At 45.2% G+C, this 27,441-nt stretch overlaps 1 protein-coding gene across 1 annotated transcript in view; it reads right to left on the reverse strand.

Moving 5' to 3' along the window:
• Window positions 1–27,441, reverse strand: part of PAH (phenylalanine hydroxylase) — a 72,336-nt gene that overhangs the window by 31,400 nt on the left and 13,495 nt on the right. Inside the window, exons 3-4 of the mRNA XM_068562152.1 lie at window positions 19,558–19,741; window positions 4,312–4,400 (exon numbers count right to left, since the gene is read on the reverse strand). Of these exons, the coding sequence (XP_068418253.1) occupies window positions 4,312–4,400; window positions 19,558–19,741 (273 nt within the window). The remainder of the gene's footprint in view (window positions 1–4,311; window positions 4,401–19,557; window positions 19,742–27,441) is intronic.

Genomic DNA, 27,441 nt, shown 5'->3' on the forward strand with positions numbered 1-27,441 from the left:
CTCCCAGGCGTAATTTTTACTCTTTCTTCTCCCATGCCTGGGAGAATGGAGACAGCTTCCAGGACCCGGATGAGGGTGCTGCCATTAGATGGAAGGAGACTTGGTCTCTGCAAGACTGCATGAAGCAATTTCCCTACTGACCAACACTGGAAATGAACTTTTATTGGGTTAATCCATAGAGATTTGGGGGTTGTTTGATAAGCAGTTGGCCCTACTGACCTTGTTACTAGAGGGCTCACCTCAGATCTCCCTCTTTCCCAAAGTCCTCCCAAACCATCCCAGTCCCAAAACTGGACTGAACCTTAGAACTGATAGAGTATGCTATCTGACTCATTAAACCTGGTGTTTAATCATGTACTTTGTGTGTTATGATTTAACCAAATATTACCCAAGCTGTGTTTCATGGGAACACTTACCATTTAAGATAATATTGCATGGTATTCCATGAAAAAGGGGTTCCATGGGTAAATAAATTTAAGGGGCATTAGGTTGAATGGGTTTCACTTCTACAGGATTTTCCAAAGCCTCTAATGAGATAATGGGACTTGTATATGCTTCAAGTGAGGTTCTAGAATACAGCCTTCCTCCCTTTGATCATGAATTTCTTTTGAAAGACTACAATGTGAGAATCGTGCTCATGACCCTTGTGGAAGTCCTACGAGGTAGTGAATTTATTTTGATCGATACTCTGTGTTCAAAGTATAAAACAGAGTGCCCACAGTCGTGCAGCATCTGCGTGAAAAGCCTGGCCTGGGGAAGGAAGTAGGGGGAAGGCTTTACGGAAACCTAGATATATGAGTTGGGCCTTAAAAGATGAAGAGAGGTTTGCCAGCAGGGAGAGAAGTGAGAGGATAAGGAAAAGTGTCCCGGGGAAAGCAAACGACATGAACAGGAGCACAGAGGCTGGGAGATGGTCAGAGAAAGGAGAGTCCGTTTTAGAAATGGGAATCCCGCAGACCCACTTGAATTCCGCCTGCCAAGCTGTATCCCAATCCCCTCCGGCATCCCTTGGGAAGAGTGGGCACCCCTCCCTGCTCTACCCCGAGACTGAAGGCCCCTGGAGGGCGGGAACCATGTCTTATTCATCATTTCAACCCCCTTTCCTCTACGCGGCCTGGGACACGGTTCACATACACGTGGCCCTCTTCGTCTGAGCTTTCTCCTCTGAAAATGAGAAAATACAATCCTCCCAGGATGGTTATAACGTTTACATTTTGAATATGTGGATAAAACATTTACCACAGTGCCTGACATACACTCCACGCTTAAGAAATGCTAGCTGTGAATGTCATTTGCTTAATAAATGTTTGTGGAAGGAAGAAGGGAAGGAGCGAAGGCGGGAGACCGCCAGCAGAAGAAAGAAGGTCAGCTACCCCATTTCACGGTCCCGCTTCACTAGCGAGCTGAAAGGCAAATGCCCGTTACCCTGCATTTCAGGAACAATCTGCCTTGGCCTCATTTCTCAAAGTGGCTGTTTTGGAGGCCCTGAAGTGAGATGCTGGGTCAGATGTCAGCGCACGCTGCCAGGGCAGGGGGTCAGGGGAAGATCATCCTGAACGCCAGGGGACCAGGGGGAACAGAGGGTTCTTTCGGGGAGAACACCCAAGCCACTCCTCACGGCGAGGCCAGGCCCTGTGAGGCCCGGAGGCTGCAGGGAAGCACCCTGGAGGGTTTACTCTTGACATTGGCCCGTGAGTTCCTGGGATCTGATGAGAAGCCACAGGAAGGAACAGAGAGAGCCTGGCCTCCTCGTCAGGGGGACTGTGTACCTGATAAATTATAGTTTTATGATGAAATGCATGACACGGAGAGGCCAGGGAGCCAAAGACATGGGCTGGATCGGTAAAGACAATGAATTCCAGGGGAGTGTTAAGCCCAGCCCCGACTGCCTCTGAGGAGACACGAGGCTAAAGAGAGGGAACAGGCCATATCTGAGGACTGGCCTCTTCCCCCACTGCTCCACGTGAGCCAGGCACGTGGCCAACAGAAGGGACATAGGACAGGGAAGGAGGAGGGAGCTGGGGAAGAGGAGAAAACACCCCGACGGGGCCCATACCAGGTACGGGGTCAAGGGTGGCCAGCTTTTCTTAGAAACAGTATTTTTGGAGATGCTTTGCTCCCAGGGCAGAGTGGCCCCGACACCGACTTGCCAAAGGGGATGTAAAGCTTCTCCTTGTACGACATTTGCCATCCCCAGGGCTCCATGGGACCGGGTTGCATCCTACCCAGGAAGATGGGACCGGCGTCCAAACGCTCCGACTTCACCTCTAGTTTTTGCAGGGAGAGGGTATTTAAATAATAAAGATGAGGAGCCTGAAATCCAACTTCTACCCTTAGATTAAGTAACTTCACAAGTAAGAATCAAAGAAGCTCTGGAAGTTCACACACACAGTCAGGAAGAGTCACTGTCAAACTATCGTAACAGTGAAAGACTGAAAACCTCCTACAAGCTTGCTGTTGGGGGCTTGTTAGTAAGTTATGGCACTGCATTTTAAAAATATAGGGCTTCCCTTGTGGCGCAGTGGTTGAGAGTCTGCCTGCCAATGCAGGGGACACGGGTTCGAGCCCTGGACTGGGAAGATCCCACATGCCGCGGAGCAACTAGGCCCCTGAGCCACAACTACTGAGCCTGTGCGTCTGGAGCCTGTGCTCCGCAACAAGAGAGGCCGCGATAGTGAGAGGCCCGCGCACCGCGATGAAGAGTGGCACCCGCTTGCCACAACTAGAGAAGGCCCTTGCACAGAAACGAAGACCCAACACAGCCATAAATAAATAAATAAACAAATACTTTAAAGAAAAAAAAATTATTAAAAAAAATGTATATTCATGTCTGTCTGTCTAAGTAAATAAATAAATAAAATATTGATTATTTTTGGACAGTGTAATAGGTGATTTTTGTTTTTTTCTGTTCTGAAGCCTAGGAGCAGCGGGGGAATTCACCTTTGCTTCTGTTTATAAAACACTTTCTCAGAGTAAAGAAATGCAGAATAGTACCAAGAGAAAAAAGAGAAATAAAAAATAAATAAGATAAAAAAAGAGATTATGGATGATCTTCATTTTCTTCCTCATGCTTTTCCGTATTTTCGAGTCCACTCTAAGGGGTTTACGATTTGAATTGGAACAACAATTGTTCATATTTGAAAAGGCCAGCCTACCCCCGAAATAGCTTGCTCTTTGTCTCTGTGAAGGGGCCTGAATTTCTGCCACTGGCTAGACTTTTGTCCTCAGGCACTGTGAGCACTGAGGTAAGAGTCAAAGGATCCAGAGTTCAGCATGGGACCTTAGAAAAGTTATTTACTCATGTTGGGCCTTAATGAATCTGTCTGTAAAATGGGAACATCTGCTCTGCTTACTGAAAAGAGCCCTTGTGAAGAGCAAGTTCACAACCTCCTCAACTGTAAAGACCACATAAATGGAAGAAGAAAACAGAGAGTCCTGATGAAATGCAGAGGCTCCCGGTAAGTTACAGTAACCATCGCTTTTGTGAAGGAAAACAGCTTCCACGTCATTTAAAGACTGAGGAACCATTTGCCTGGGCAGAGAATAAAAGACCGTCAACATGATGGTGGCATTTCTCACCTACGGGCTGCTCCTCCCTGGAAGCCTCCACCCTAGAAAAGGGGAATGATTAAGATCCCTGACCCCGGTGCTTCACTTAGAAATATTAAAGGACACGGGACACAGTCCGAGCTCTCTGTCAGATACATCAGATCTTTTAAATTCTGACCACAACCCACCGCCCAGGCTCATCTTCTGACACTCTCACGCTCACACCTAACACACCAGCCAGCCGTTCCCCAAATATTCCGGATCCTTTCAGAACGCTGAGCCTTTGCGTATGCTGTACCCTCAGCTCAGAAAGCCTCTCAGTTCCTTATTGGACTAGCATCTTGTTCTCAGGCTTTGAAATCCAGTTCTGGTGTCACCACTCCCTACAGCTCCACTGTACCTGGCAGAGTTGTTAGTAGTTTAGTGTTTCCCAAACGCTTGATTTAAACCTCTGGAGTTGGACCAAGTCAGACATAAAGATGATTTACATATATGTGTGTGTGTGTGTGTGTGTGTGTGTATACACATCACTTACATACATATATGATACATAAACAACAGTTTCTGGATGTGGATAATGATCTGTATTTGCTTCAACAATAGTAACCATGATAACGATGATGCTGAAGATGTCTAAGTGGGCACTCAATAAATGTTTGTTGTAGAAGCAAACAAAGACACATTGCTCCAAAGGAAGAGAGGGGAGTCTGGTGCGGGAGGGCAGGTACTAATAGAATCTCATCAGAGGGGCCATGCACTCACGGGGTGGTCTGCATCCAGTTCCGCTCCATAGCTGAGAATCTGATTGGCAAATTTGTCGAGCTCTTGAATGGTTCTTGGGAACCAGGGCACTGCAACACAGAAAGGGCAAAGTCCTGAGCAGCAGATTGGCAGGACACGGCCAAAGGCCTCACCGAGATCAGAAGCTTGGGACCAGCTCCAATTAAAGTCCATGGTGGTGGCAAGTGGGGTCCCAGATAACCCCCGAAAGTCAAATCTTATTTTCCTTGGAAACTAATTTTATTTACTTATTTGCTTATTCAACTTTACTGAAGTATAATCAACAAAAATTTAAGGTATTTTAAGCATATATCATGGGGATTTGATAGACATATACATGGTGAAAGGATTCTCCCCATTCACATGCATCACCTCACATATTTATCTTTTGTGGGGGGAGGATTCTACTCTCTTTGCAAATTTCATTGATGCAATACAGTGTTATCGACTATAGTCATTATGTTTTACATTAGATCCTCAGACCTTAGTCATCTTATAGCTGAAAGTTTGTACGCTTTTACCAACCTCTCCCTATTTCCCGACCCTTAAGCCCCTGGCAACCAGTTATCTACTCTCTGTTTCTATGAGTTTACCTTTTTTCTTTTTGACGATTCCACCTAGATGTGATACCATGCGGTATTTAACATTTTTTTTTTTTTTTCTGTCTGCCTTATTTCACTTAGCACCTTGGAAACTAATTTGAAAACACATTCCTAAACATACTCTCTTTCCTGGAAATTTTCTCTGAATTATCTCAAAATTCCTCTCCTTTCCACCTGTCGTGGCCTAGTGGAGTGGTTTTTGATGGTTTACTGTAGCAGCAGAATATTTCATGTAATATGTGTTTCAGGTATATTCCGGAATATAAATTAGGTAAAACAGAGCTGTTCTACTGTAAGCACAGGTGAGCCCATGAGCTCTCTTCTCATGACCCCATCTTCCTATCATGAGTCTCCCTCCCAAGGGCCCCCAGGGACCCCGGTAAAACCGTTTGATGCCAAAGCCAATTTGAAAGCCACTGGTGACATAGAATGAATGCAGTCCGGCAGTTTGACGATGGCTTGCAGCACCTAACAATCTGTGAGCTTGTTCTGAAGCAGCAGCATAGTGGGAGAGAAGATGGGGTCTGCGTTGTGTGACCCACAGTGACTGGGTCCTGCAGAGGGACCCCAGGGCAAAGAGCAGGTGGTAGCTCCTAAGTGTATGTGGCCTTCAAGAAAGAAGACTCACTGGGAGTGGAACCATCCTAAGAATGAACAGAGACGAGGACATTTTGCACTGTAAATTCCAAGAAGTCAGGAACCAGGAGTGCACTGTAGTTCTAGGTGCATGGAGGGGAAGGAGGGAGGAAAGTTTAGGGGAAAAGATGCTGAACTTACAGCCAGTTAGGTCTGGCTTAGAATCTAGGTCCCAGCTGCCTATTCATCTTCTCTGTGTCTCAGTCCCAACTCCGTAAAAATGAGAATAGCAGCAACAACAATGGAAAGCATCCCAAACATTTTTTGAGACCTTACCATGTGCCAGGCACTGTGCTTAGCATTTTTGGTGAAATATCTCCTTTAATCTGGGGATTGTTGCGGGGTGTAAATGAGAATGCAGGCAAAGGGTGCAGCCGAGTGTCTGGCCCACAAAAGGTAGCTTTCCATCTCTTGCACGTTTTTTCTGATTCTGGCCCTGCTCCGGTGGGGCAGGAAAGAACATGCGTGCCATCTAGTGGCCAGAGTGGGGAACTGTCTTCCACGGTCTACAAAAAACGGCATCAGACAGGAATCAGCTGCATTCCACCAAAAGAAGATGCTTATCTGAATAGCAGTAATCACGGTCCATTTAGAGCCTCGTTTCCATAGATCTGAGATGCTAAGCTTTCTGTTAATAATAAAAACTAACACTGAGTATCATTCTAAATACTTTACTTAGTATTTGTACTATTGGTGGGTACTGTTGGTCCCCCCATATTATAAATGAGAAAACTGAGACACAGAGAGGTTAAGTGACAAACCCAAATACACACACTGCCAGGAAACAGTGGATTCAGGATTGAAACTCGGGCTTGGATGACTCTGTGGTCTCAGGTCTGGACCGCAAAATCTGTCCTGCCAGGTATGGGGGTGGGGAGAACAGTGGTTGTGAGGGCTGGAGCCTGACGGCCTGATTGTCTTTACAGTTTCCCACCTGAAGGCTTCCATGCCCCTAAAACCAGCCCACTTCTCAAGGTGGGCTCCCTATGATGGTAATAATGGGAACAGACGTAGTAATTCCAGCTAATGCTTACATAGCTCTTGCTGCGTGCCAGGCACTGTCCTAAACACTTTACATACCGTACCTCACCCAATCCTCCTAACAGGCCCATGAGGTAGGTGTTATTATTATCCCCATTTCACAGAAGAGGAAACTGAGGAACGGGGAGGGTAAGTCTCTTCATGGACCTCTGCGGTCCCAAAGGCTAGACTTTGGAGTCTGGGATGACTCAGCACCATGTTCTGCTCACCTAGCATGGGACCTGACTTCCCACTTCGTCACCTGAATTCTCCTCAAGCTTTTCTTTCTCCCTGAATCCAGTGCCTTCCCTTGCACAATGGACCTCTGTTGTCAGCACTGAAAATGGGGTCCATTCCCTACCCGAGTTTGGAAGGGCTTGAGGAAGGACATCCTATTGCAGTCAGCCAGGACTCGGGATCTCCTCCAAGACCCTTCCTGGTTCTCTAGCATGTTGCCGCCCTGTCACCTCACTTCCAAGGCTGCCCGTCCCCACTCGTTCATAGTCTCTCTTTTGCCTAAAAATTATCCATAATTCTGGCAATAACAGCTGCCCCCAGAAATAGGGCAAGCCAGCCCTTTCCTGCTGCACCCCTTTCTGACTTGGGGGGGCGGGGCGGCCGTTGGCACTGCCAAAGGCATTTCCATGATTACGTACTGAGCATCCACTACTACCAGGCACTGGACGTTGAGAGGTGAATACGGTGGAGTCTTCATGCCTGTTGCGCTTATATTCTAGTGAGGGTGACAAGGAATAAACAATAAATAAATTTAAATATATAACAATGGCGGGAAGTTCCTGAAGAAGAACAAAGCAGTGCAAGGAGATGGGGATACTATTTTATATAACATCCTGTGGCTCCAGACCCCAGGGTGAGGGTCCTAGAGACATGACACGACCTTGCCATGGCTCAAGGGGACTGTAATAGCCAGAGCCTGTTCCTAGATCTGTCCCAGATCTGGTTCCCTATTTGCCTCAGGGAGGCACAGACTGGTCATGGTTAAGGGCCTGGATAACAGAGCCACACAGCCTAGGCTTGAATGCTGTCTCTATATTTACCCTCTGTGGCACCCAGGACAAATTATTCCTCTTTGTGCCTCAGTCTTCCCATAAGTAAAGTGGGGATAATAAAGTATACTTTATAGAAACAACATAACTTTAAAAGAGTTAATATGTGTGATTTGTTGAGAACAGTGTCTGGTACCTAGTAAATACAGACTCATGTTGGAAATATTGTGGGTTCGGCTCCAGACCACCACAGTAAAGAGAATAGCACAATAAAGTGAGTCACGTGAATTTGTGGTTTCCCAGTACATAGAAGAGTTATGTTTACATCATACTGTAGTCTATTAAGTGTGCAATAGCATTATGCATGAAAAAACAATGTACATACCTTAAATAAAAAATGCTTTATTGCTAAAAAAACCATCATCTGAGCCTTCAGTGAGTCATAGCAGTGATAGCAAATATCACTGATCTCAGAGCACCATAACAAATACAATCATGAAAAAGTTTGAAATATTGTGAGAATTACCAAATTGGGACGCAGAGACAGGAAGTGAGCCAATGCTGTTGGGAAAATGGCACCGATAGACTTGCTTGACACAGGGCGCCACAAACCTTCCATTTGTAAGAAACACAGAATCTGTGAAGCACAGTAAAGCAAAGCACAATAGAAGAGGTACGTCTGTACTAGTATTATTCACCTGCAAGCTCCAGGGATTTTTTTTTTTCCTTTTACTCTGCCGTTAATATAGTGCAGGGAGCAGAGTAGAAAGTCTTTCAGCAAGGCTAGGAAGTCAACCACTTATTCTGTTGTGTAACTGAGTGAGTACTTTATCTCTCAGAGCCTTAGTTTCTTTAGCCACAAAATGGATTAAAACTGTCATTCCCTATTATTGCCATCATTGCATACATTAAATGCTATAGGAAATGGGACACATCTTAGCAGAGTGACCGGCCCACACAGTAAGTGCTCAATCGGTGTTAACAATTAGGATGGGAAAAAGTTTAATGATGATGATGATGAAGAAGAAAAAGGAGGAGGAGGAAGAGGAGAAGAGGAAAGAGGGGGAGAAGGGAGAGGGGGCGGAGGGGGAAGAGGAGGAAAGAAGGGAGACTGGAGTTAGAAGCTCCTTCTCAATCCGGCTCTGACGTTAACAGGATTCCTGATCTTGGGCCTCAGTTTCCCCTTGTATAAAATTCGAGCTGGGGGATTCACTAGCTGCTGCAGTCCCTTTTGGGTTTCATATTCCAACTGTGGAGGACTGAGGCTGGCCAGAGGACACATGAAAATATATTGATACTTCCAGTCAATTAATGTGTCAGCCTCGCTTGTTTCTGGAAGTAGAGCCACTGCATTTCTTCAGCATCCAAAATGCATGGCCCCCACCATTTCCCTTTCTCTCACCCAAGAAACAAGGCTCTACTCCAGAGAGAAGCTTTGTTGTCCCTGCCTTGGTTCAGAGCTGGGTGTGCTGGCCGGCTCCCAACTGAACGCCAGAGGGCAGCAGAACCAGCATATTTTCAGCTCTGGCTGACTTTTTTTTTTTTTTTCTTCTCTCCTCCAAAGGGAAAACACTTTGTAGTTGGGCCACATGTCTTGGTTCAGACCTCTTGGTGGAAAAAAATATCAGAGAACTTGAGAGGGCTGCAAAAACTCCAAGGATTCAAGTCTTGGCAAAGAGAAGGCAAAGGTCGAAGCAGCTTAGCAAGCCCCAGGACCTAGTCAGGGAGACTGTCAGGGGACCCCAGGGGGCACTGCGAGGCCACGGGGCGCTCACCCAAGTCAAGGGGCCTTCAGTGGCTTCTGGGCCCCATCATCATCCAGAAAAGGCCCAGAACAGAGCAGGCTAGAGAAGTGGCAAAGCTTCGCGGCTAGTCACACAGACTCTGGAGCCAGACTGTCTGGGGCCAAATCTCACCTCTGCTACTTTGAGACATTGAGACTTTGTGCAAATTACTTAACCCCTTTGTTTCCCAGGTTCCTATCTGTAAAATGGCTATAATAAGAGGATGTACTTCAGAGTGTGTGAGGATTAAATGAGCTAAGGCACGACTAGCACAGTGCTTGGCACAGAGCGGGACCATTATGAGTATTTGGTATTATTATCACTATCGTGATCATGATTATCATTAGAGAAAGCCAGGTAATAAGGGCGGATGGGCCTGGTACACACTTTCTCCGGGCAGCAGTCCAGTCCTAACTTCGAATCGGTTCCCCCATCCCCTCCCCAGACCTCACGTGAGGTTAAGGTGTCGTCTCCCGGAGGCCCTTGGGTACAGCCTCTGCGGTAGAAAAGAGGACCCAGGCTGGGCTTGACCATTAAGAGACGTAGTTCACCAGCTGTCAGCCTGGGGAGCAGGGATGAGCAGGCTTAAGGAAATGAGACCCAGGAGAGGCAAGTTCTGGGTGTTGGGGGGTCAGGGAGGGACCAAGGTCCTGCCATGGCTCACTGCCTGGGGAAGAGGCCCAGCTGAGCAGGGCTGTGTAGCAAAACAGGGTGGGGACCACAAGTGCTAAAGGCAGGAGACTGCAGAGAACCGACTGGAAGCCGGTAGGTCTGCGTTCAAGTTTCTTTCCTACCCATCCCTCCCACAGAGAAAGTTCCTCGATTCCTGAGTCTCTGGCTTCTCATCTGTGAAACAGGTGCGGCAGCCAAGCGCTCACCTACTCTTCGGTTAGGATGAGAAGCCACTGACCCCCAGTAGGTAGACCTGTGTCATCATTACACTTGAACCTCTCCAAAAAAAGTCCCAGGGACACTTGTCTGGTTAAGTAAGTTTCCGCAGGCCACTGGTGGCAGGGGCAGGGCTCATACTTGTGTCTCCATCCTCGACACCTGGGCTCTTCCAATTTCCCCAGCCCCAAAGTTACAGTTACTTTTTTTTCCTTTAAAGTTACATTTTTTGTGAGCTTCCCATACATCAGATGCTGCACTAAGCACTTTACTTCCATTGTCTGTTTTAATTCTCAGAGTAACCCTAGGGGGGTAGACGCGATTATTTCCGCCTTACTGATAAGCAAACTGAGGCTCAGACAGATGAAGCGACTTGTTCAAGATCACAGCACCGGCTGGGTGGGAATCCGAACTCTGTAGCTTGTGCACTGAACTTGTGCGCTGAATGTGCTAGGCTGGTTTAGAATAAGGTGCAGGTGAGGGGCCCTTGACTTCAGATTTCTGTTCTCCTGCCTGGAGAGGGGAAGGAGATGACAAACTAACACAGGAATTGAGAGGGGCTTGAAGAAACTCCCTAGGACAGCCCTGGGTCCTCACCACCTTCCATCCCGAGCCCCCCTGGCTTTAGGGGAGGTAACTATTTAACACACATGGTTCCTCAAAGATACCTTCACATTTCCTTTCTCTTCTTCAGTGACACTCACAGGCCCTTCCCCTCCCACCCAGTCTCACTCACAAAGCCGGGAATCGAGACTGACCCCAGCGACCCAGGCCTCTGTTTTGAAAAGTTAAATCAGATTAGCTCATTAATGACCTTTGCAAATACAGCCGCGGTGGGCTGGCCCCTGTGAGCCCCCCACCACGGTCTCTCGGGCTGCGGGGCTCCGCAATTAACGAATGGCTTGGGCAGGCTGGTGCGACAGAGGCCCTCTGTGAAGAGAGAAACATCCGGGGTGGGGGCGGGGTGCGGATCATTAATAAATATTGATTTGGCTCCAAGGGAAGCAGCCCGAGGGAGAGCTGGCCCTGGACACCCACGTCGTGGTCTCATTAAGTCGGGGTCAACTGCTCAGCCTGGGCGCCGAGAGGCGGCTGGCTCAGGGGTGCTTCTGAGCAAAAGCCTTCCGCAGCCCCCAGGCCTGGCTGGAGCCTGCTTCCCGGCCAGCGGGTCAGAACTGGCCCATTAAATTTATAGCAGTTCAAGGTGCAGCCTGGGTCCTATCTAACCCCCTCCCTCCGTTCACCAGCCCCAGGGTGTCGCCAACAAGGCACCCAGGCTTGCCCCAGACTTCTGTCTCCAGGCTGTCTCAGGGAGAGCCATAAATCCTCGGCTTCCTAGGCCCAAAATAGAAGGGTGTTTTGCACCCCTTCTTCCCAGGCTCCTGGATGTCCCCTCCGAAGCCTCCGATGGCCTCCAGCTGGGCAGAGAAGACTTTGTTGTGCTGATCACAACAGATGAAGACTTCTGAGGGGGTTAGTTTTCTCTTTTAAGGAGCTTCCATTTTCTTTTTGAAGAAGGAATGCCCTTCAGGAAGGTCTTGGCAAGAACGGGTGAGCCAAACGCTGGCTGATGGAGCCAAGCTGGTCCCTGCCTCCTGGATGGAGCGGAGGCGTGGTAGGCCAGGGCCCACTTTTATCACTGACAGCCCCGGCAAAGCATTTGATCTCTCCGTCCACATGTCAAAATGAGAATGAGAACCAGATGAATAAAAGGAACCTAGCAGGAAGTAAAGAGTGAAATGGTGTGGAAATGAATAAATGGATGGAATGAGTGAAAGATACAAGGGAAATAATGAGTAAAGAAAAGGGCATTTATTCCGATCACCAATCTAACCTAGAGATCCTCCTAATAGCCTTTTTAAGATGTCACTTATCTTATAAACTTACCTGCTGGCAGGTTGTCCACCATATTCCCAAATACTGAATTCTGTTTTCTGAGCGCTCACATTGCCCTGAGATCTGATTACTGGCTGCTTACAGCCAGAGTTACAGTCAACCTCCATTGGATCAAACAGAATGCATCTAAAGCCTTTTCCATATGTCTGTCCTCCTCCAGGAGCCCCTCCTTGGCCCTGCTCCCCCTCTCCCCACCATGCCCAAGAATGACTTCAGTGTATCTCCTAGGTGCTCCTGACACACGCCCACTTCCCTATCCCTGCATAGACATGGCCAAACAGCAACTACCTCCTAGACCATGAGACATGTGAGTCAAGGCACCACGTGTGTTGTTTTCCCTGCTGCATCCCTCCATGTGGCTGCCACTGAATGGTTGCTCAATAAATACGAGTTGCATGAATGAATGATCAACCGAATCAGGGCATAAATGTGAATGAAAGAGAAGAAGGTGGTAAAGCAGACTCTGGTTTTTGAGAAGGAGTAGTAAGAGAAAAAGGAAGAAAACCCCAATCGTCAGGATTTTAATAAGTAAGAGCCACGTAATTCATAAAATACTATGGAAAAAGAGAATTCTAGGGGGAAAATGGCGTCAAATGCTACAAATATTTCAAAGAGGATGAATACAAGAAAGAGGTTACTGCTTTGGGCAATGGATGTTGTCAGAGTGGTAAGGAAGAAGGAAGAAGAGAAGGAAAAAAAGGGAGGGGGGAAAAGGGAAGGAGGGAGGGAAAAAGCAGGAAATCTGAATGTGAAGCTGTTTCCTAGACCAGTGCTATTTCCAATATAACACATGGCCAAGGGGATAATGTCAAGCATCCAAACCATGTTCACAGGAAGTCATCTTTGGGAATGAGATACCATTCCCAGGGCCCCTCACATCATCCCACAGAGCAAGTTATCTCCCTGGCGGCTAGGTGAGGCTGGCCCCAGTGAGGGGGTGACTGCCACCAACTCCCTATATTTTTATTAGCCTGGCCAGCGTCCACCCCATGGAGCTGGTGGTGGTGAATAGTCTGACATTAAGCTGAGGTTATAGATCATAAAGCTCCCCCCTTACCGAGGCTTAGGGAGGAATAAGATCAAGGGCCTATTCAACTCAATCCATCAAACACCTTAACACACAGAGTGTCTTGCACGAAGACCCCACGAGCCCTAGAAAGTGGCCAAGTGGGTCTTAGGTCTATTTTACAGATGAGGAAGGAGAGGTAAAGAGGTCTCCCAGCTGGCAGGGAGTCAGATGGGATTCAAACCTAGCTGGCAGTGTACAGAATAGGAATCCAAATCCTGGCTCTCGACTCTAAATTAATTGCTCTTTTTGACTTGCTAGGATACTCCCTCAATCCAGCACGAATGGCAACTTGACATTCAGTTAAAATCATCTCATATTCCTTTATTACCCCTTCAATTGAGGGAACACACCTGTCACAGACAGAAAAGGTGTTCTCAGTCTAACTATTTGTAATTTTCACCATCCAAAAAGCACATCATGGTGGCCTTTCTTTACCAAAGATCAGGAGTTTGGGGATTCTGTCTTTGCCTCAACCGTAAGATTCACCGGGTATCCTTAGAAAAGACTCAGGGACAAGATTACTGACCATTTTGCATGGATCCTTTATGCCAGGCACATTGTGCAAAGTATATCACAGAATCCACACAACCGCACTGGCACACAGATATTTTCATTTTACAGATGAGAAAAGCTAGGCCTACAGAGGGCGAGCAACTTGGCCAAAACAACTACAGTCCTGGAACTGAACTGGAAAAGTGAAGACTACAAAATCCACACCACGGTTCAAGTGTACCACTGTCTCACTTCCTAATGTTGAGAATGAGAATCATGTTATCTGTTGCCCTAGCTATCTGAGTTGACTGTTATAAAGCTTAAATGAGACAACCTAAGGGGAAAATCATTTGGATTTGGCATGCAAATAAAGAATTCCTGTTCGAATGAAAGCCTGCTTATAATCTTATGATCTTCCTCAGCTTGAAGCCCTGCGACCTGGTAAACAGACTGGCTACAGAAACAGCATTTACTCGGGATCTTCCCTTGCCCGTGAATAGAGCTGCCTCTGACAGATCGTGAAGGAGCAAGCCCTGGACCAGATTCCAGCTGCAGGGTTGATGCCACCTTCCCCTCAGTGGGCTTATCCTCTCAGCTGCGGGTCTGCTTGTCTCAATGAGGCAGAGTGGAAACAAAAGTCCCATCCTCAGCTGCCAGAGGACTTCCGGCAACATCAACACAGGCAGCAAGCATCCCAGAAGACTGGAAAAGGCTGTCAATCAATCCTGTGTGTCTTTACAAACATGCAGACCCTGAGTCTCCTGCAGGCCCAGGGCCACGAACATCTACAGCCCTGAGGCACACTTGGGGCTGAGTGAAACGCATGGGAGGAGGTTTGGAAGTGAGGAGGGGGACAAAGGAAAGATGATGGAAACAGAACAGAGGAGCAGAGGGAGAGAGGAAAAGCAGGCACAGGTGACGGAAATGGGGAAAACCATCTGGACCCCCTCCTGCCCTAAGCAGCTTCTCTCTACAGGGTCTCAATTCTTTGGGAACAATGACCCTTTTGAAAATCTTCTCTCCTAAAACATATGCATGCAGGTGCACATGTACCATTTTGCCCAAAACCCCAGGGGCTTTTCAGTCTCCTCCGAGGAACCCTATCCTTCCTCCTCCCACGATGGATCTGAAACTTCAGGCTTATCATGGCACTGCCTTTCACGACAGCAATGTTGAAGCAGAAAAGGGAAAAACTCAAGAGGGCTGGGAGGGGAGAGGGGCGTATATGAGGGAAGGAATAAATATAATGATGTTACTTTGTCTTCTCACAATTAAATCTTTGTCTTCTCCACTTAAATCATTGCTTCAGGAATTAATCCAAATAAGACGACAAATAAAATCATAAGAGCCCCTAGGCTAGATATAGGTAGTAGATAGAGAGATGAATAAATAAATAAATAGCCTTTCTACTCCCCACAGAAAATTACAGTTGTCCTGGCAGTCTGGACTCCCTTTGTTCCCACAGCAAGACCCTTACAATCACCACAGCATGAACGAAATCTACTCGATGGCCAACAGCTCTTGGAAAATAACGCCAAACAGATACATTTCTCAAAAGGTAATGATCCTACACCTCTGTCTAGTCAAGTCATTTTGTCCATCTGCTTCTCCTGGCTGCAATCTGGCTCCATGTAGGAATTTTCCATCCCCCCCCCGCCCCCACCCCCACCCCCGCTCAATGTAATGTCATGCAGAAGACTCAAAGGGAAAGGTAAAAGGATTAGTAGATTGATCGATGGAAGATATTAATGCTCTTTCATGTTGGGTTGAAGAAGGATTTGAGGTCATCAGGAGAGAGGGGAGCAGGAGAATAGACCTCAAGTATTCAAAAGACTCTCTGGATTAAAATCCTATTAAACTCCCATCAGCTTCTCTAGGAGGCATTTTAGAAGGTTGGGGTTTCTTTAACATGTCACCATAATTAGCCTTCCCTTAAGCTGTTTTGGGTGGGGAACTTTAGCAATTAAGAAACTGAAAACTTTCATTTTCTAGCGCCCACACGGCCTTTTGAACGTTTGAAAACTAGAATGGAAAGTGGTTTAGCCTAATTGATTTGAGGGGTTCAGATCTCTCCCCTTCAACCTGCTGTCAGACTCGCCCCTGAGATCTGAGCCCCTCAATAGAAAGGGCATTTTGTCAAGTGAAAGAATCAAAGGTTCAGACCTATGATGATGCTTTTCTTCTTCTAATCATCCTGCCGTGGAGTTCGACGGAAAGAACAACTCTGCAAAGGGATGGTTGTTTCCCCTAAAAAGATCTGTTTCTGGGCCCAGATTCCAGTTCACAAAAAACTACCCCCAGAAACCCAAAGGGCCCGTGTCTCTCGGCAGGTGCAAAGCTGGGCTGTTCCAGAGCAGCCGGTCCGTTACGTGGACGTGAAGGTCAGGAAACCGTGTCAGGGAGTGGCAGCCAATATGCGACAGGGTGACCAACCATCCAAAGAAATAAGGGTCGAGAAACACGTGTTGCTTTAAAGGGTTAGTCCGAGCAGTTGTTTCCTCACTAGGTAAAATATCGATCCAACGTTAAACGTCAACGCCCTGCCATTTTGAGCCCCGCCAGGGAATCAACCCTGTGCCACGTTCCACCTCCGATGAGCCCCACACTGATGACGGGGTGCCTCTGTGTCAGAACGTTGGCTTTTTCACTTTCACGCTTGCTGGGTCCTCAGAGTTAACAGTGGAGAAGAGGCCCAATTCCACCAGCCGCGTCTCCATCACAGCACCCGCCCCTCTTCTGTATTCACCTGGCTGTCCCGTCATCCTCGCCAGCCCATGAGCTCACGAAGGACAGGCCGTTCCGACTCTCTCTCCTTCCAGCTCCAAGCGCGGTGCCAGGCACAGAGCAGCGTTAGACACCCGCTTGCCCACAACCGCACAGAATTCACTCTGCGCCTTAAGGCAAGTCACGGCCTTCATTTTTTATGATGAAGAATTAAGGAGTCTGTTGGGCTGCCTGGCCTACGAGGTCATTTTCTAGTTCCCAGAATCTCTGAAAAAGTAGTTGTGCACAGGCTGGCTTTTCGTGGCTCCCGTGCTCAGGTCATAGTTTATAATAACAAGGATACTAATGCTAAGAATAGAGAACTTCTGTTAAGCCCTTAAACATGCTCGGTGCTGTTCTCAACGCTCCACTGGTGTTATTTCATTAATCCCGTGAGGCAGAGACTCGTACTCCCATCTGATACAGTGACAGACTGCGGTGATCAGTAATTTGCCCGAAGTCACACCAAGTGTGTATCCTGGTTCCGGAGTCTGGGCTCCTCACTGGTCTTCCACATCCTATTTCGGAGCCTCCCGTTCAGCCTGCCAGACCTTCAGCTGATCCCTATGCATCTTCCCTGCCTCCCCAGGGCGCTGCCTGCCTGCCTATCAGTTGCTTTGATTTCCTACCCCAGGGCCCCAGCTGGCCCAGCCTCTACCTGCTCTGAGCAGAGGCAGAGCTTCACCCATGATTCGGCAGGCCCTTTGCCCTGAGGGCCTGTGGCTCCTGTGGGGAGCAGGTGGCCGGAAAAGCAAGAGAAGGCCGTCATCAGGGCAGCAGCTCACTTGGGAGGTGGAAGAGGAAGGAAGGCAGAGAGGGTTAATCTGAGGAGGAGTTCCAAGTACCCGCCCCCAGCGGCCGGAGACCATGTGCATTGCTGTCTACCCTTGGCAAAGGCAGAAGCCCAGGATGGACTCCCTTGTCTTGGTTACAACCACAGGAGGACACGAGCAGGAAGAGAAGAGGTCTCCTAGGATGGCCTCGGAGGTGTCTTTTAGAAAATGTTTCAATGGCCTATGCAAAGAGGTGGGTCTTGTCTCATGTTAAAGCATCTCTGCCTATTAACATACTATTTTCAGGTACAGAGCCTGAAATCCTCTTGAGCTAGTCTTCAATGTTTGGGCGAGAAAAAAAGCTTTTGATTTTACAGTAGAAAACAATTTTTGATTATATAGGAAAAAAGTAGTTCATCTCAGCAATCACACTTCTAAGTATTTACTTAAATGAGTCGAAAACTTATGTCCACAGAAAAACCTGCACATGAATGTTTAACAGCCTTACCCATGGATAAACAAGATGTGGTACATCTATACAATAGAACGTTATTCAGTAATTACAAAAAATGAGCTATCGAGTCACAAAAAGGCATGGAGGAACCTTGCTAAATGTAAAAATAAAACAGCCCAAAAAGGATATATTCTCTGTGATTCCATATTCATAATGCATGACATTCTGGAAAAGTCAAAATCATGGAGACAATAAAAAGATGAGTGGTTGCCCGGGGGAGGGGATAAGGAGGGAGGGATGAACAGGTGGAGCTTTTTAGGGCATTGCAACCATTCTGCATGAGATGTAATGGTGGATACATGACATTATGCATTTATCAAAACCAACAGAACTATACAATACAAAGCATGACCCCTAATGTATAGCCTTTAGTTAATAATAATGTATTAGCACAGCTCATCAATTTAACAACCATCACATACTCCCATTTATCCAGCCGGGCACTGTTCTAAGCACCGACTATGGAAGATCTCATTTAATCCTTACAAAAGCCCTATGAAAAATTGAGGTCAGAGCAGTTAAACAGACTTGTCAAGGGTCGCAAAGCCAATAAGTGGAAAAAGTAGGACTTGAACTGAAGCCTGTCCAACCCCAAGCCCATACTCTTAATTCCTACACTCTACTGCCCTACTCCCCTCCAGGGCACATCAATTACATTTTGTAACAGGGAAGAACAAATCTGACTCCATATTAGAGCTGTTTCTTTTACTTTAACCTTTGTACTCTGTTGCTCCTGCTTAGTCATGATGACTTTGCACATTTTGTAAAAGAATGTTGCCTATAGCCTGAAATATACAGGATAGCCTATTCTCAGGGCTCTGACCTTTAAGAGTTCATACACACAGGGATAACTAGTTGCAGAACAGAGAATAGTATTTGTTTTGTTGGAGGTTTATAGGAATATCATGACCTGACCTGTGTGGACACCTGCAAGAACAAAGGATTCCTGCACCAAGAAGTTTGCAACAAACAAACCCTTTCACCTTTTTAGTATCAAAGAAGGCCTGAATTCTTTGATAAGGTAAGATGCTTCTTTGAGACACTAGTCTGCTCTCTTCTCCGTCTGCCGGCTTTCTGAATAAAGTCGTTATTCCTTGCCCTAACAACACATCTCCTGATTTATTGACCTGATATGACCCGAGCAGAACAAGTTTGGACTCAGTAGCAATTTCAGTAAGTAAATAAGGGGGCAGAGCAGGTCTTGACAACTGCTCTGTTTAGCCATTCACTCACAAGCATTTGCTGAGAGCTGTGTATTAAGCACTGTACTAAACGCTGAGGATATTAACATAGGTAAGAGACTCTCCCTGCCCACGAGGAGCTTGTAATCTGGTGGAAGAGATGGAGAGACAGTGAAAGACCTAAGCACAAGGAGCCAAGGATCTCCAGCTCCAGAATTGACATGTCATGAGAAGGACTTGGGGAGAGGCTATGAGATGAAATGGAGATAACTAAAGAATTTGTCTTGAAATTATATTTATATAGAAAGCACCCTGGATACCCTAATCATGCTACCTCTAGAAATTAGGAAATTGAGAGCAAAATAATCCACGAATGAAAAATATATGAAAATTGCAGCAGAAGACAACTAATATAAGAAACAACTATCTTGAGGAAGGGGGAAAAGAACATTTATTAAATGTCTAAATATGCCAGGTACTCGTCTGTGTCCCTAGCCTATATCCTCTCACTTAATCCTGGTCTTCCAGGGTAGAGGTTATTTTTGCCATTATTTTATGATGAGAATGTAGGGTCATCTGTGTTGCAAAATTCCTGTCTCTTACCTGTGTCTTTCTTCTTATCCCGGGAAAGCTCATGCACAGTGGCACCAATGTCATGCCTCAAGATTCTGATGATGTTTGCCAGAGCGGGCATGCTGCGTTTATCCAGATATGTGAAAAATTCATACTCATCTTTCTTTAAACGTGAAGGTCTTGATTCAATGTGGGTCAGGTTTATATCATTCTCCTAGAAAATAGGTGTAAGGAAGTATATGAAGGGGGCAGTCACTGGAATTGGCACAGACCAAACACGCAAAACCAGAGCAAAACACAACGAAAGGAGAAGAGATGAGGAAGAGGAGTTCTTTTTTTTTTTTTTTTTGTCTTTTGTTTTTTAAATATAAGAATAGAAGAAAGTCTTTAACACTGCAAAAGTTGTTTACCTTTCCTTCTGCAAAACCAAATAACTAATCACAAGAGGTGGGGGAGATAGTTCAAATGCCACAGAATTTAATCACGTGGAAATCTGCTCAAGGCTTAGAGTTGCAAACATAAGATTTCATTGGGTCAGTGGTTGCCAAAATTATTTACACAGGAAAACCTCCTTTCCTGAATGACATCTCACAGAATCTCAGTAATAGTACCTCAATAAATAAATCAATAAATACAAGCAACATTGTTCTGCTTGCATAGAGTCCACAGGAGTCAGGCTTCTTGGGTTTAAATCAAAGTTCTTAATTATATTGGCTATGAGACCTTATAAAATGTACTTTCACATTTCTAACCATCAGTTTCTCCAGCTGTAATTTGGTGGTACTATGGTACCTGCTTCATAAATTTGTTGGAAACATTGGATGAGATGATACAAACACATTGCCAGGTACGTAGTAAATGCTCAGTTAAAATTATCCAGTATAATACCATTCATATTTTTATATAATTACTTTTCATTCAAGTTATGCCACAAATGTATATGTAGCACCTACTAGGTACTGATCACTCTGCAAGGTGGTTGGGATATATCAGTGAACAAAACAGACGAAGATATTTTCCGTTATAAAGCTTCCATTCAAGTTGTGAAGAGACAAACAACAAACATAAAAGATAACCGATTTGTGTATTATTTTATAATGATTATAATGATAAAGGCTAAGGGAAAAATACAAAGCAGAGCAGGATGAAGGGAACGGGCAGTCCTGGGATGGAATGAGGGAGATTGCAGTATTTAATAGAGTGGACACATGAGGCCTCTTTGAGAAGGGAAGGCTCATGTACAGGCATTCATTAAATGCTACAAAAATAATACTCACTTAATAAAATTTCTCAACTTCAATGTCTTTAGCCGGTGGTACTTTAGTTATTATGGGGTTTGCCATTTAAGAAGAACTATTTACTTAAATTGGTCCTCAAATTTGAATGTGTGGTACTCACCTGCTACTTATTCAAAAGTCTGATTTCATTGACAGTACTGTTTTTTGTGAAGAAAACCAAGCCTCTTTATTTATTAAAATAAAAGAAAAAACAAAAAGGGCATTGCCCCAAACATTGAAATGGACAAAATGTACCCAGAAAAAATGTTTAACTTGAATAACTCTATAATTTCAGAGAAATGAAATTCATCAACCTTGTAGTTCAAGAAGTGTATCTTTTTCCTTGATGGTTAGTGGCATATGGTTGAAGAGCACAGGGGTAATTACAATAACGATACCTTTTTGCATTTGAATATCACTTTACAGTTTAGAATTATTTTCTGTGACCTTCCCAACAAACCTCTGAAGAGGTTAAGGAAGATGTAAAAAATGAAATCAGAGATAAAGATGCTTTGTTAAAAGTGGCTGGAGAGGGAGGCCCTTTTCCTCTAATCTCAGACATTGGTCTTCTAACCACACAGCCTTTCCTGCCAGAGGTATCGGTGAGCATCCCTCAAATATCAGCTTTTATCATTGTTACTGCTATTATGCCAAACCCCCCCAAATGAAACCTCTGGGTAGAGTAAACACAGTAATAAGCATTCCTACGCAGGCACCCTTCCTGCTCTTTCTTCCTCATAATTTTCAGGGGTACATGATGGAGCTATTATTTATGGGCACCAGCTGCAGAGAACACACCCCCTGACCAGGTAACCCAATGTGGAAGTCCCGACTAGAGAGAGAGTATGTGGAGGAGAGAAGGCCAGAGAGATAGCGGTTGCTCTAAAGCTTTTTATGCAAACAGAGGTGACCTCCTAAACGCAGCCAAGAGCAATGTCATCCTTCTTGGCTCAGGATGATAGAGAATGCTTAAGCTCCGCCTGCTATATACCTAAGTTGAAACTTCAAATGAAGAGATAACCAATTTCTGCCTTGTGTAGAGCAGAGAAAACAGCAAAGCCAAGAACCAGGAGTGCACACACCTTCGGCATGGCTATAGACAGTATGGGAGGGCGGGTGGCGTAGGAGGTGAGAAAGGGTGTAGAGTGAAAAAAAGGCTGGCAGGCAGACTACAGGCTGATAATGTTCCCCACCCATACCCCACCACTCGCAATGTGACAGCACTTCCAGAGAGAAACCTCTCACTTTGGGAATAGCCGTAAGACAATGTCTGCCCCATGACTCAGTTTTTATAATTCTGGAGACCTAACTTATGGGAAAAAATTTTTACCTAAATTTGTAAGCTGACTAAATTCCCATAATAGGGGAATGGTTAGCTGGACTACAGTGTAATCATTCAGTGGAGATTATGCAACTATTAGAAAGAAACCAACAACAACATGCATAAAATACAGCGCCAGTAAGCACTCCAAGATGTGAGTGATAGTCTCTAGATGATGGGCCTAGGGGTGATTTTTGTCTCCTTTCTATTTTCTTTTTTATCACAGTTCAACTTTTCTAAAAATGACATTTATTACTTTTATAATGAAAATTTAACTTTCTCTCTTAAATGGTTATAATGACAGCCACTTGGGAAAATACGATGGATATAGATATGTGATCATTAAAATATGTTTCAAAAAATTTTGCCCAGGCCAAGGAAAAAAAGGCTAGAATGAAATGCATCATGATGAGTTTTGACGAGATTATGTGTATCTTCTATTTATTTGCCAAATGTCTTATAATATTACGCATATAATGAAAATTAAATTATATCTTTTAAATGTGAGTGAAATTTCTGGCTAAGAATATCCAGCCAAAATTTCTTTCCCATTTGAATCAATTTGTTAACAATTAACTCTCTAGCTTGGCATGCAGTTTCCTTAGTGGAGTTTTTCCAGTTTAATAGTGTGGATCCTTAGGTAGATACCAATAGTTTTGGTTGCTAAGAGAGGCTTTAGAAATGAACCTCCAAACCTGATTATGATCTCACTTACCTTTTAGTAAATGAATTTTTATTTTTAAACAAGGGCTCTATGCAGGTTAATAATTGACCCCTACACACTCACCACATCTTGGGGGAGGGATAAAGAAAGAATTCTTTGTGTTAATCCACGTGGACATCTTAGCAGAGGCAAGAAAGGTTTAGAGCTAAACATTCCAAAGACAATTTCACAATGTGTCCAGTAGTTAATTTCTGCGTACAAGATGGCTGAGCAACAACTTGATTACTCAGGACTCTTGAACAGACAGTGTGGGGACCAGAGAAAAGCAAAGTGGAATGAACAGTCTATTTGAACAAGGATTGACCAGAAACCCCCTTCCGCTCCCATCCATGAAGAAATCTTTCTAAAAGGGGATTCGTCACAAGTGGATAAAGCTATAGATACACAGAATGAATATGATGAGTTGTGAAAAACAGATTCATGCTTCTGGACCTTTTCTTGACCTCCAGCTTAGGGCCCCTTCCTCTCCTCCTCCATTTCATTCCTCGAGGAAAGAATGGTACAGCGAAAAGCATGTGAGCTTTGGAACTAATCTGAGTTCAAATTCTGTTCTGCTACTCACTACCTTTGGATACTTTAGTTGGTCATTCTCAACTTTTGTTTGTCTGCGTTTAAAATAAAAATCATAATATTACCTGGCAGCTTAATGAGAATTAAAAAGAGGGAAAGTACCTAGCACAATTGTGGCTTCGTTCACAGATACTCAGTAAGAACTCATTATACACTACCTTTCTCAACCTGGTATAGAGACACATTTCCCTGGGAATTGAAACACATTAAGCTGATGAGTCATTTTACCCTTTCATATTTGCTTTACCTTAAACTTTTCTCAGCTTTTTCCCTGAGAGCATGTTTTAGAAAGGAGAAGGAAATGCTGAGCATATAGTCAGACGAGACTAGACTGGAAAGGGGGAGCTTCTTGGACCGCCTGCATGCTGTTGCCTTGGCATAAGTGCAAATGAAGTTATGTCCTAGCCTGTTTCAGAGCTTTTTGGGGGCAACATCAAAGACAGTCACAAACGATGTCCCATGTCATTGGTCTCAAGTAAACGGACAGGAGGCTTTCATAACTCAGCCGATCCAACACCTTCCTCGTGCCAAACACTGTACTAGGTGCTGGGCTACAACAGCAAACAAAGCCAGAAAAATCTGGGGACTTCCCTGGTGGTCCAGTGGTTAAGACTCCATGCTCCCAATGCAGGGGGTGAGAGTTCGATCCCTGGTCGGGGAACTAAGATCCCACATGATGCATGCGTGGCAAAAAAAAGAAAAACAAAAATAAAAACAAACAAAACAAAAACAAAAAAGCAGGAAAAATCCCTGCCCTCCTGAAGCTTACATTCTTTTTTTTTTTTGGCTGTGTTGGGTCTTCGTTTCTGTGCGAGGGCTTTCTCTAGTTGTGGCAAGCGGGGGCCACTCTTCATCGCGGTGCACGGGCCTCTCACTATCGCGGCCTCTCTTGTTGCGGAGCACAGGCTCCAGACGCGCAGGCTCAGTAGTTGTGGCTCACAGGCCTAGTTGCTCCACGGCATGTGGGATCTTCCCAGACCAGGGCTCGAACCCGTGTCCCCTGCATTAGCAGGCAGATTCTCAACCACTGCGCCACCAGGGAAGGGAAGCCCCTGGAGCTTACATTCTTGAAGGAAGAGACAAACAATGACTATGATAAATAAGTAAAATATACTGCCTTCAGATGGAACAGACAAAAATAAGCAGGAAAGAGGGACAGAATATTCCAGGGGTTCAATGGAAGTGCCATTTAAACAATGGGGTCAGGAAGTCCTCAAAAAATAAACAGGTGACATGTAAGCATAGACCTGAAGTCAATGAGGGAGTAGGTCATGAGGGAACAGCAAGTGCAACGGTCCTGGGGTCAGATATTGTGTAATATGACTGAGGACCATCAACGAGGCCAGCATGACAGGGGCAGAGTGAGCACGGGGCAGAAGGCAATAGGACATGAGGCAGAGAAGTAACCAAGAATGACCTATCGGCCGTTATCTTAACTTTAATTTTCACTTGGAGTGATATTAAGAAGCTATGAGAGGTAATAGGGCAGAGAGAGAGACATCCTTTAACTCATGTTTTCAAAGGAGCAGTCTGGCAGCTATTTTAAGAATAGACTGGGGACTTCCCTGGCGGTCCAGTGGTTAGGACTCTGTGCTTCCACTGCAGGGGTCATGGGTTCGATCCCTGGTAGGAGAACTAAGATCCCAGAAGCCGCACGGCACAGTCAAAAAAAAAAAAAGAAGAAGAAGAAGAAGAAGAACGGACTGTTGTGGGACAAAGGCAGAAACAGTGTGGGGACTACGTCAACATTTGGGGTGAGAAATGGTAACTACAAAGATAAGTCTCACAGAAGTACAGGCAGGGCTTCCTGTATATTTTACTGATCTCCTCTCATGAGAGGGCCAGCAACAGCCCTAGCTGACCAGGAGTCTGAAAATTAAACCCACTGGGCTGAACAGGAAAGCAGAAGAAGCACAATTAAATTCTAGAGGGAGCTCAAGATCATCTCCCACTCTACTGTGGAGGAGAGTTCTTGGGCAGGTTCAAGCTGAACTTTCAGAAGGATTCACGCCCTGGAGACCATCATTTGGGATCCCACTCTTGCTTCTCCTGGAAGGGTCTCTGTTGTAATCTCTTGGTCTTTTCCTCCCTCAGTCTTGTCCCTCTTTGTTAGGTTATTTCTTCCCCACCCTCCCTTCCATGTGGCCGGGATTGTGTCCAACTCGGAGGGAACCCCTTCCTGGGGAAGAGCCAGGCTAGCAGCTTAATCCAGGCTCTTTTCAAGGCTTTAGAGAAAAGAGCTTTCTTGTCCCAAGTTCCCCTTTCTCCCTTTTCTTGCCACTGGAGAGAGAAAATCAAAATGGCCCAGTGGCCTGTTTCAGTCCAGGCTACTGATGTGCAATCACAAGTCATGTGCCGTCAATGGACCACAGCACTCTGTCTACATTTTCACAATGTGGGATCCAACTTCATGATGAAAGTTTAGAAAGTCAGCTCCGTGTTGCTGTTTCTCAAATATGCCCAGCTTTGAACAGGTTAGCAGCTGAAAACAGTGCCAGTTTTCCATTTGAGATTCTTCTATTCAATAGCTAGATCATCAAACCTACACAAAATGTTTAGGGTAGCACCATTTGCATGGACAAATAATGGAAGCAAGCTAAATATCCACCAACAGGAAATATGGTCACACGATGGAAGATATGGGAAAATGAGCAAGAATATATGTGCAAATATCAAAATAATGTTCCCCACCTTCTCCCCAAAAAGAAAACTGCAGACGGATGGTTACAATATGATTCCAATTTTATGAAGATTAAAAGCTTGCAGGATAAACAACAAGGTCCTACTGTGTAGCACAGGGAACTATATACAATATCCTGTGATAAACCATAATGGAAAAGAATAAGAAATATATATATATTTATTTATTTGTATATTCTTTTATATATATAAATGAATCACTTTGCTGTACACCAGAAATTAACACATTGTAAATCAACTATACCTCAAAAAAATAAAACAAAACTTGCCAAACCATGCCATATATCTTAATGGACATCTCTGTATAACAAAGTCTGAAAAGATGCATGGGAATAGTATGTATCAAATTCAGATTAATAGCTACCTCTGAGGAGGGACGTGCATGGGGAAGAGGTACCCAGGGACTGTAGCCATTTCTGTAATGATGTATTTCTTAAGCAGGGAGTGAGTTACATGGGCATTCTTTATATCATTATCTATATTTGGGGGTTTAAATAGGATGAAAAAGTCATCTGGGTTGTAAGAACTTTCCTCCCCCCAGTGGAACTCAAGGCTCTTCTTATTTTGATTAAAGATGGAATGCTCCCTGTAAACATTTTACTGCCATAACTGCTCTGGACCTAAGGCCAAAGGGGCAAAAGCAACCCTTGTGATTCACTCTTGATCCTGTCCTGCTCACCAGACCCAGGGGTCACAGGCAGGACCTTAAAGTCCAAACTTTAGAGTAATAAACATCTTGTATCTGACCGAATGTCCCCTCTGTGATCCCACCTCTGTCTCCAGGAACACTGAGGTTGGTAGATGGAAAGGGGATTTGAGGATTCTGTGACCTGGACACTTGTTTATTCTCTCAACTCAAGTCATCTGTTTCTTCATTCTGGAATGTACGTCCCCCCTTCCTCTCCTGTGGCCAACCCTCTAGGTTTCAGCTTAAACATGATATCTGCAAGAAACCTCCCCTGGCCAATTTTGCCCTAAGCCTGGGTTAAGAAAGCTCACGGAAGCTTGAGCTCCTCCACGTTCTAAAGGGGCAGAGACTGACTGCCTGGGTCTTCGCAGTCTCCTCAGCACCTATAAACGGTCTGACCACAGCCGATATCTAGAGACTGTCATACAGAGGGAAGCAAGTCAGAAAGAGGAAGACAAATACCGTATATTAACACATATATGTGGAATCTAGAAAAATGGTGTGGATGACCTTATTTGCAAAGCAGAGATAGAGACACAGACGTAGAGAACAAATGTATGGTCACCAAGGGGGGAAAGGGGAGGTGGGATGAATTGGGAGATTGGGATTGACATATATACACTATTGATACTAT

This window comes from Eschrichtius robustus, chromosome 13 (assembly GCF_028021215.1).
Source record: "Eschrichtius robustus isolate mEscRob2 chromosome 13, mEscRob2.pri, whole genome shotgun sequence".
Classification (NCBI taxonomy): Eukaryota; Metazoa; Chordata; class Mammalia; order Artiodactyla; family Eschrichtiidae; genus Eschrichtius; species Eschrichtius robustus.